This window comes from Cajanus cajan, chromosome 2 (assembly GCF_000230855.2).
Source record: "Cajanus cajan strain Asha chromosome 2, NIPB_CcT2T_4, whole genome shotgun sequence".
Classification (NCBI taxonomy): Eukaryota; Viridiplantae; Streptophyta; class Magnoliopsida; order Fabales; family Fabaceae; genus Cajanus; species Cajanus cajan.
This window is the reverse complement of record NC_138518.1, coordinates 43,968,555-43,979,094: the sequence shown is the minus strand read 5'-3', so window position 1 is coordinate 43,979,094 and position 10,540 is coordinate 43,968,555. Positions and strand designations below refer to the sequence as shown.

The 10,540-nt window shown below is 34.9% G+C and overlaps 1 protein-coding gene across 1 annotated transcript; it reads right to left on the bottom strand.

The window, feature by feature from the left end:
- Positions 1–5,740: 5,740 nt before the first annotated feature.
- On the bottom strand, positions 5,741–8,243 carry LOC145954934 (uncharacterized). Its single transcript, XM_083069627.1, has 4 exons — positions 7,887–8,243; positions 7,419–7,799; positions 7,041–7,332; positions 5,741–6,072 (listed from the first exon to the last, which is right to left on the bottom strand). The coding sequence occupies exons 1-4, from the start codon at positions 8,241–8,243 to the stop codon at positions 5,741–5,743; spliced, it is 1,362 nt and encodes a 453-aa protein (XP_082925753.1).
- Between the last annotated feature and the right edge of the window lie 2,297 nt (positions 8,244–10,540).

The window sequence follows — 10,540 nt, the reverse complement described above, 5'->3', positions numbered from 1 at the left end:
TCTTTCGCACCCAATGGCTTGTGCGATGGAGGCAAGACAGACGCTAACCTTCACTCCGAGCACAGTTCCCCTAAAGAATCCTTGAGAGGCCCTCAAGGACTCGTAGAATATTTTTATCAAGCTAGGGTACACAACTTCCTTAATTTTGAAGTACCCGAGAATCCCAAGTCAGCAAGATTCTCATAAATGGGTATTCCCCATTCATTCATCTGCTTGATATTGAAGTGATGCTCCAAGTATATGATTGGCTTTTCCTCCATAGAGAAGGTATGAGTACAGGTAGTAGCTTCGCGCATTTCATCAGGAATTATGACAGGCGTGACTTCTCCAGCTTGTGCGGCCATTGTAGTGAGTAGGAAGGATTTGCAAGAAGAGAGTTAGGGTTTGAGAGAAAGAGAGAGAGCTTGAGAGTTCAGGGTTTCAAAATTTTGAAGCGTAGATGGTACGTTGATGAATGTGAAGAAGATGTAGGGTTTTAATTTTCTATTATTGTTTGTATGACGTGGCCCCCTCTTTCTTTTCTTGTGCAGAGTGTTGTACAGCTCACATTAAATTTAGGATGAAGAATATGTCCTTTCAAATAAAAACCCCAAATGACGGTTGTCTTTTAATAATTTAATCGTTTTATTCCTTTAAATATGGAGAAGTTTGTCTCTGACTCTTCTGAGTTTATTAATGAGGATTATTTAATGAGAATATGACAGACTGAATTTTCATACGTATGAAAAGTAGTTTACACACTTCATCGGAAAAAGAGTTTCAGACGCTGTAATTTCTTATAGCATTCTAATGGATACTTAGACATAGTGGCTTACTGTGTTTGTTTTAACGTTGCATTTTTGACTATACTAAACGATAAATGTCTATGAATATTCTAGTATATCATATGTGATATACTCTTATATCATATAGGAAATGCTTCATTTAAGTAGATAAAATGATGCCTATTTTACCTGTATCAATTGTTCATTTTTCTTGCTCTTCAACTTTCCTTTGTCCTTCGTTCTTCTATGGATCGTTATGTACCCCTGCATTGTTAGATGCTAAACCCAAGGGGTTAAGCTCTGATGCCAATTCAAGTTAGATGAGAAACACATAGAAGGGGGGGTTGAATATGTGTGTGTATGTGAACAAAAGAATTTTAAAATCTTTTCGCAATAAAACTCTCTTTCCTCCAGTAAAAGTAATATTAGAGAATGCTTGAACAGAAACTACCCAGGATTGATTTAACAAAATTGTTTTGTGTCTGGGAGTTTCATCGTCTGCTAAGAGAAAATACTACTTAAACGAAAATCGTTCTTTTAGAATAATCAGTTGAACAATTATGGTTTTCGTCTGAAGATAGTTTTGATAGACACTAAGCATTAGACGTAGTTTTCAGTGGATTAGATTAACCAAATAAAGTGCGTCTGAAATATAAGGTTATTGCAAGTATTTTTTACTGGTTCACTCAAACTAAGCTATGTTCAGTCTCCTTCAAATGAAGGGTTCCACTAGATAATCAATGAGGCACAAGTATTGTTTGTTCAACCTCACTCGCAGACGCTAGTATTCTTTACTCAGCCGCTTCTAGCACTCAGTGAGTATTATTGACCAACTCCTGGCTTGCCAGCTTCACTCACTAGCACTAGTATTCTTTGATCAGCCACTTATGGATCCTAGTGAGTATTCTCGACCAACTCTTGGCTTGTTGAGTTCACTCATCAACGCTAGTATTCTTTAATCAGCCACTTCTGGCTTGTAGTGAGTATTCTTTGACAAGCCTCTCCAGGCTTTACAAGTATTATTTCCCTAGCCTCTTCAGGCTTTACAAATATCAAATAGAGAAGTTTGGTTTGAGTGTATGTGACTCTAACAGAGAGGATAAAATGGTTTCTACACTCACTAAGGTATGCAACCTTAGTTGTTACAACGATTGAGTGTTTGAATTACTCTCACAAAGAGGATACATAAGTTGAATACACTTACTAAGGTACATGTTCCTAAGATGCACATGCTTGGAACTCCTTAGTCTACAGAGATGAATACACTATGGTGCATTTGACTCTACACGCTTTATCTCTGGTTTCGTTGCTTTGTGGGCTTGATATCACTCTTCGTGTATCTATTCTAAAAGCCAGCCTCTTCAGGTTCGAAGTTGTGACATATATATAGTCTTGTAAAATTTGCCCGTTGCATGTTTCCGTTGAAGCGGTTATAGTCATTTATGACTAATTTGATCTTTCATTTAATGCTCAAGATCTCGCATTAAATGTTGCTTCCTGTCCATGGATATTGCATGAATTTTTTTTCATTTTGTTAGCAGTATTGTCTGTATTTTGCAGAGGCCTAGGAGCCTTTTTATCCTTTATCGGTTGTGTAGTGGTGGAGCATTGTCCTTATCTAAAAAAGTAACATACCTTTTCTGACATACACATGCTTTTGCTTCTGCGCTTGGTTTCTCTTCTTCTATTCTCATTTTACTCACTTGATCATGTTAAAAGCTCTTTTATATTCTTAGACGATGCCTGAGTGGTCCTTTAATACTTGATTCTTTTAGTGCCTTTGTGGCAATTTTCGTCTGCGTCTGTTGGTCCATGTGTGTCTCAGGTCGTGATCTTCATCTGAGCATTTTATTGCTTTAACTTTGTCATCTCGTCTGATCAGTCTAGAAGGTGAATGACTTTTATTTCGTCCGGAATACTTCTTCGTCTTGTTGACCTAAATGTGGTTGACCATTGAGCTTCATTTGATACTAAGCCAACTTTGTCTTGGTCTTAATTTGCTTTAATTTTTTGATTTCTTATATTGCGCTTTGGATTATTCTAGGCACATCTTCATCTGTCACTTGAAGCTTTCCTCTTTATCTGATTCTGGAGTAGGAAGTGGCACATGCACATGCTCTATTCTTTATTTTTCCTATACTTATTTTTTGGAACACTTACACGCTTGTTAGAATTAACAAGATATATTATATTTATCTCATTTAAAACCTTGCTAGGAATTTCTTCGTCTGACTCAACATTACTCTCACTGAGAGGATAGGATAGTCTCAACACTCACTAAGATAAGTTATCTTAGATTTACACAAATATACAAGACTGTACAGGAAGAGATGTAAGTTTGCTTTTATGTTCGCCTTTTCTTATTACTTGTTGCTTCTCTTCTCTACTTTATTCTCTTGTTAGGTTTAGATATTTATAGCCTCGTGATAAATTTTCCCGTTGTTTAAATTTGAACGTGTTCGTCGGAGCGGAGCTTCTCATTGGTGCAGATAGTAGTTCGTTCATGGCCATATAGATCTTTCATTTAATGCATTTGATCTTGCATTAAATGTTTACTTACTGAATCTATGTTACGTGAAGTCTTTTGTGTAGTTTTTTCAATTCCATGGCTAACTTCAATCATAACCTAGGTATGTTTGTTCTCTCTCCGTCAGCATAGCTGCAAAGGTGTTGTCTTTTTCTGAAAAGTAGGTGTACTTTCTCTAACACACACATGCTTTGCCTTGTGGATACGTGCTTGTCTATCTTTCTTCTTTCTTCTCACAAATTTGATGAATTTGTCTGCTTTTCTATGAGTGTAGACGGTATTTAATATCTCTTGTTGTGAATAGTGGATTTCAGACATTTTTCAGTATTCTTCATCTGCGTCTAGTGATGCATCTTAAATTTGAGTCTCCGTTTGAGAAGTTGACTTTGACTTTTCCTTCTATCTGGTCACTTGTGAAGATGGACGACTTTAATTTTGTCTGGAACGTTTCTTCATCTTGTGTTATCCATCATCTGATACTTTCTTTAATTCCGTCTGGAATGTTTCTTCATCTTGTGTTATCCATCATCTAATACTTTGTTAACTTTTGACTGGTAGTACGCCTTGTCTTGTATTTGTTATCTTTTCGTCTGGCTTTTGATCAGGCTTAGTCTTGATGCTTGATTAACCATTGTCTGATACTTTGTACAACTTAACTAGTCTTCATTTAGTTTGACCATAGTATGTATAATAACACGTACTTCATTTTTCAATTTTGTCTATTCTTATATTTATCTGAAACACTAACACACATGTTAGAAATAACTATGTATTATATTTGTCTCATTCAAAACCTTGCTCAAAATTTCTTTGTCTGACTTAACACCTCCAATGTTAGTTAAAGAATCTTTGTCTTGGTAGGTTGGATCTTCATCATTCCCTCCTTTTCCAAAAGGATTCGTCCTCAAATCAAATTCATCACCTGCATTAAATAAGATAGATCAGCCACATTAAAGGTAGGACTTATGTTACCATATTCACTTGGCAAATCTAATTTGTAGGCATTGTCATTTATTCTTTCAAGAACTTGAAATGGTCCATCTCCTCTTCGCTGTAACTTGGATTTTCTTTGAGTTGGAAACCTTTCTTTCCTCATATGAACCCAAACCCAATCTCTAGGTGCAAAGGTCAGTTTAACACGCCCCTTGTTGGCTTGCTTTGCATACTATTCACTTTTCTTCTCAATGTTGGCTCGAACTCTTGTATGTAACTCCCTAATAGAATATGCCTTCTCTTGCCATCCAAATCAACATGGTCATTAGTAGGCAAAGGTAAAATATCTAAAGGAGTCAATGGATTAAAGCCATACACAACTTCAAAAGGAGAATATGAATTAATAGAATGAAAAGTTCCATTATATGCAAAATCAACATTTGGCAAACATTTTCCCCATTGTTTCAAATTCTTTTGAATGATTGCACGTAACAAGGTAGTAAGTTTTCTATTCATAACTTCAGTTTGTCCATCCATTTATGGGTGTGCAACAGTAGAAAACAAGAGCTTTGTTCCTAATTTATTCCATAAAGTTCTCCAAAAATGGCTTAGGAACTTCACATCTCTATCACTTACTATTGTTCTTGGCAAACCATGCAAACATACAACTTCTTTAGATAACAAATCAGTAATACGTGTTGCATCATTGGTTTTAGAACATGCAATGAAATGTGCCATTTTACTAAACCTATTAACAACTACAAAAATTTTGTTTTTTCCACTTTGAGTTCTAGGAAATTCTAATACAAAATCCATTGAAATATCAGTCTAAGGTTGATTAGGTACACGCAAAGGATTATAAAAACCATGGGGCTTGACTTTAGATTTGGCTTGCTTACATATTATGCACTTATTACAAACAAATTCCACATCATGCTTCATTTAGGCCAATAAAAATGCTCATGCAGAATTTCTAAAGTCTTTTTTAGCAACAAAATGATCCATCAATCCCACACCATGAGTTTCTCTAACCAACATTTCACACAAGGAACAAAAAGGCACACAAAGCATTTTATTTTTAAATAAGAATCTATCATGCCTATAAAAGTCCCCTAAAGCATGTTTAGAACAAGAATCCCATATCTTCCCAAAATCAGAATCATTAACATACAAATCCTTTATAATCTCAAAGCCAAGCAACTTAGCTTCCAAAGAAGTAAACAATGCATACCTTCTAGACAGTGCATCAACCATAATATTTTCTTTACCATTCTTGTATTTGGTCACACAAGGAAACATCTCAATGAATTCCAACCACTTGGCATGTCTCTTTTGAAGTTTACCTTGAGTTTTCAAAAACTTCAATCTTTGATGGTCAGAATGGATTAAGAACTCCCTTGGCCATAAATAGTGCTGCCAATTTTGCAATGTTCTCACCAAGGCATATAATTCTCTGTTATAAGTTGGATAGTTCAATGCTGCCCCACTAACTAAAATATGCAATTGGCTTAGAGTCCTACATAAGTATAGCCCCTATACGAACACCAGAAGCATCATATTCAATTTCAAAATCTGTATCAAAATTAGGCAAACAAAGCAAAGGTGCATTGATTAACCTATCTTTCAATAAATTAAAAGCTTTTTCATGTGCATCATCCCATTTGAAAACAACATTCTTTCTAACAAGTTCATTCAAATGTGTAACAATAGAACTAACGTTTTTCACAAACCTTTTATAAAAACCTGCTAAACCATGAAAACTTCTCACTTCATTTGCATTTTTAGATGTAGACCATTCTTTAATTGCTTTTACCTTTTCTTCATCTACACTTATTCCTTTTGAGCTTACTACAAAACCAAAAAAACACAATAGATTCAATACAAAATCAACACTTCTTGAGATTAACATACAATTTGTTTTCTCTCAAAACATTAAGAACAACTTGCAAATGATCAACATGTTCACCAAAAGTCTTACTATAAATCAGAATATCATCAAAATAGACTAGAAAAAAACTTCTCAATGAAAGAATGCAACACATGGTTCATTAACCTCATGAAGCTGCTGGGTGCATTAGTTAACCCAAATGGCATCACTAACCACTCATATAAACCTTATTTTGTTTTGAAATTTGTTTTCCGTTCATCACCTTCTTTCATGTGAATTTGATTGTATCCACTTTTTAAATTAATTTTAGAGAACAGACAAGAACCATACAATTCATCAAGCATATCATCCAATCTAGGGATAAGATATCTATACTTTACAATGATTTTATTGATGGCTCGGCTATCAATGCATATGCGCCATGTTCCATCTTTCTTTGGAACCATGATTACAGGAATAGAACATGGACTAAGACTTTCCCTCATAAATCCCTTTTAAAGTAATTCATCGACTTGTTTTTGAATTTCTTTCGCTTCCTTAAGACTCGTTCTATAGGTTGGCCTATTTGGAATTGGAGAACCAGGAATGAGATCAATTTGTTGTTCAATACCTCTAAAAGGAGGTAATCCATGAGGCAATTCTTCTTGAAAAATATCCATGAATTCTTGTAACAAAGAAACAACTTCACAAGGCAAAGAAGAAATTAAATCGTTAGTGAAATAAACATCCTTGTACATAAGTACAAGTAGTTTCTTTATTACTAACAAAGCACTCTCAATCTCTCTTATCTTTGCAAATGCACTCATTTTCTGATTTTTTTTTTCTTCATTGCACTCAATTTTTAATTTTTCTTTCTTTTGCTGATTTTCACTCATCTCATTTTATCTCTGTTTTTCTTGATTACTCAATCTTTTTCCTCTCTATTTACACTCTCTTGCAATTCTAATTTGATCATCATATGCTTCAATTGGATTGACAGGTGTTAACACAATGGTGCAGTCATTCATGGCAAGGTTATACATATTTTTGTATCCATTATAAGTGACTTTTCTATCAAATTGTTGAGGACGTCCAAGAAGTAGATGAACATCATGCATCAGTGCAACATCACAAAGAACCCGATCTTTGTATTTCCCAATGGAGAATGAAACCAAAACTTGTTTAGTCACCCTTATATCTCCACAATCATTCAACCACTGAAGTCTATATGGATTAGGATGCTTTTTAGTTGGAAGATTCAATTTCTCAACCAATAAGGTACTAGCAACATTAGTACAACTTCCACTATCATAATCATGTTGCATACCTTCTCCTTTAAATTGCAACTAGTGTGAAAAATATGCTCACCTTGCTCAAGGTCTCCATCTTCCTTAGGTTGTATGCTAAGAGCACGCCTAGTAACAAGTACTTCTCCTTGTACAGGTTCAACAACTTCAACATCACTACAATCCTCTAATGGTGGCATATCATCATCATTTGAGCTCACACTTTCCACATCTCCATTATCCATGATAATCATTGCTCTTTTGTTCGGAAATTGAGAGGCAATATGTCCAATTTCTTGGCACCCGAAACATTTGATATCACGTGATTTAGGAGATGTATTAGTTTCAATTTTACCTTTAGAAAAAGTAAATGAATTCTTGGTCTTCAAATCTTCTTTAGGGTTTGCAACAACTTTGTTGTTCTTCCAGTTTGATCTCCATGAAAAGTTAGAAGACGAAGCAAATTTGGAAGGGCCTTTTGACTTCATCTACCTCTCTACTTGAATTACCTTGTGCAATAAATCCTCCATCTCAACATAATGTTGTAACTCCACCACATCAACTATCTCCTTCTTTAAGCCTCCAATAAACCTTGCCATAGTTGCCTCACGATCTTCCTCAACATTAGCTCTAATCATTGCTATCTCCATCTCTTTGTAGTAGTCCTCAACATTCATAGATCCTTGAGTTAAACTTTGCATTTTTCTATGCAAGTCCCTATGATAATGACTTGGTACAAATCTCCTTCTCATGACAACCTTCATTTCTTCCCACATACGAATAGGTCTTTCTCCATTTCTATGCTTGTTAATCACAAATTGATCCCACCAAATACTAGCATAATTAGTAAATTCAACAACGACCATTTTACCTTTTTCTCCTCTAAATAATTATCAAAATCAAACACATGCTCAACCTTTCTCTCCCACTCCAAGTATACCTTAGGATCATTCTTTCCTCGAAATCTTTTTCTTCTTACTCATCACCATGTTGCCTAGGAGGGGTCCTAGATCTAGAATTAAGTTGTAAATCATCGAATCTTGCATTCAGAGCCTTAAATTGTTCATGAACAACCTTAACAAACTTCAAATCAAAATCATTTTCTCCTTTAGTCATGATTAAAATGCTGCACAAATTTAGTTAGAAAAAAAAATATATATCCTCACCCAAACACCTCCTCACGTGTTTACACTCAAATGTGTTTTAATCTCTCGTGTTTCACTCAATTTGACTTTTTCCCTCTGATGGTCTCACCACTCTTGCTTTTTACCACTCAGCTTTTCCTTGTGAGCTCTTAAACAAGAACTTTTGGAGGCTAATCCTACACAACAAGAAATAGTAAGAGATGGTTTATATATGATAACTTTAGAGAATAAGAACAAGGAAATGGGTGAAACAGAAATGAAAAGGAATTTTTTTTTTAGAACAAGACAACGAAGTAATTACAATAGACCAGTAGGGAATTGAACACCTTTTTCTTTACCTTTTTGAAGCAAGATATTGATAGTAAAACCTTTTTTTTTTTTAATTTTTTTTCAACTTTTTTTAATACTTTCTTTGCTTTATTTTTCATTTTTTTCTTGAATAGTACCAGGAGAGAAGAAGTAGAACTAAAAAGAAGATGATTAGATGATGAAATAAAACAAAGAAAAAGAACAAAAGTAATAAGGGATTTTTCTTTTGAGATTTAAGAAGATAAAAGGATAAAGGATAGATAACACCTTAAATCAAGAGTCGAAGCACCGATACCAAATGATAAGATTTTGAAACATGAATGGATTGTCTTGAAATAGGTATAGGAAAGAAAGAGGAACTTGGCCCTAACCGTGACCTGCCAGGAGAACCAAAGTTATCAAAATAAAGAAGCGTGACCCTGATCGCGACTTGCCGGTAGAAGCAACACTATCAAGTTCTTATCCAAGAACAAAGGAAAAAGCTCTCACAATGAGAAACTCAAAATAAGATTAATATTCAATCTGCTTTGGATGATTACAAGATGCTCCTATTTATAGGCTAAGATAAGCAACCTATCACTTACATGCAGTAAATTTCCACTAAGCTCCACTAAGTTCCACGAGGTAATACTAATTCCTATTGACATTTATTTTCCACTTAGTAGCCTAAAAGATAAGGAAAAACCATTTGATTTATTTATTAAAATAAAACAAAACAAAAATTACACAAAACAATTGACTTAATCAACTTTTCAGCCCAAAACTACTTAACCTCTAGCCCACTAATGCTTTTTCTTGATTATATGAGTTTGGGCTTGTCTTTAATTTGGGTCTGTCTTCATCAACTCTTAGAAAGGTGATCCATTTTGATACAACCTTTAAACTTTGTACTGAACCTTCCTTGATCTTTATAATTAGTCCTTGTAAGGCTTGCTTCATCCTCTTCATCTTGGACCTTGTCATGGGACCTCTAATGTTACTCAAAGGATCTTTTTCTTGGCAGCTTGGATCTTCATCACTTAATCATCACTTCTCATCATATTATGCATAGTAACTCAACACATCATGCATCAATATAATTCTCATACGTCAATTCCATCTCATATGCACATAATCTTTTCTCACTAGTGGAAAATTAGCATATTACGTCACCCCTTTTACGTCAGAAATACAAAAATCCGACGTAAAAAAAATGCGGTGGCATTTTTGTAATTTTTGCGAACTTTTTTACGTCGGACCTGGTAGGGTCCGACGTAAAAAAGGACGCAAATTTGAATAAGAGAGTGCGAGGCACACCGCGCGCATTCACTCTTCATCACTTTTCATTTTTTTCTCTCTAAACCCTCTCCCTCTCCTTTGTTACTGAATCGTTTTTTTTGTCTTTTGCAGAGGGATGAACTCTTTGTTACTCATTTGCACATTGTTGCTGCTCCTCAGGTATGAATCAAGGTTTCGTTAGCACTTTTCTACTTCGCATTGCTACTCTGGCTATCTGTTTTATTTGATTTTTTGGTTGTTCTATTTGTATAGGTAGTGGGCGTTTTCTTTTGGGTTGTTATACGAAGCTGAATAGCTTGTTCTGCAAGCAGAACGGGCCGTTCTGCTGGCATTTTTATGTTTTTTTTTATATTTTTTTCCCTACTTTTTTACGTTGGATGTCGTAGTGTCCGATGTGACACCCTCTACCCCAACGTTAATACACAATAAAT

Bases quoted from the DNA above. Each gene is read 5' to 3' on its own strand.
- LOC145954934 (XM_083069627.1), bottom strand. From the start codon at position 8,243: ATGGTCGTTGTTGAATTTACTAATTATGCTAGTATTTGGTGGGATCAA. The intron at 7,800-7,886 runs GTAATTCAAGTA...TCAAACTGGAAG, and splicing joins TGGAGGATTTATTGCACAAG to AACAACAAAGTTGTTGCAAA. The intron at 7,333-7,418 runs GTATGCAACATG...CCAACTAAAAAG, and splicing joins GTTGCAATTTAAAGGAGAAG to CATCCTAATCCATATAGACT.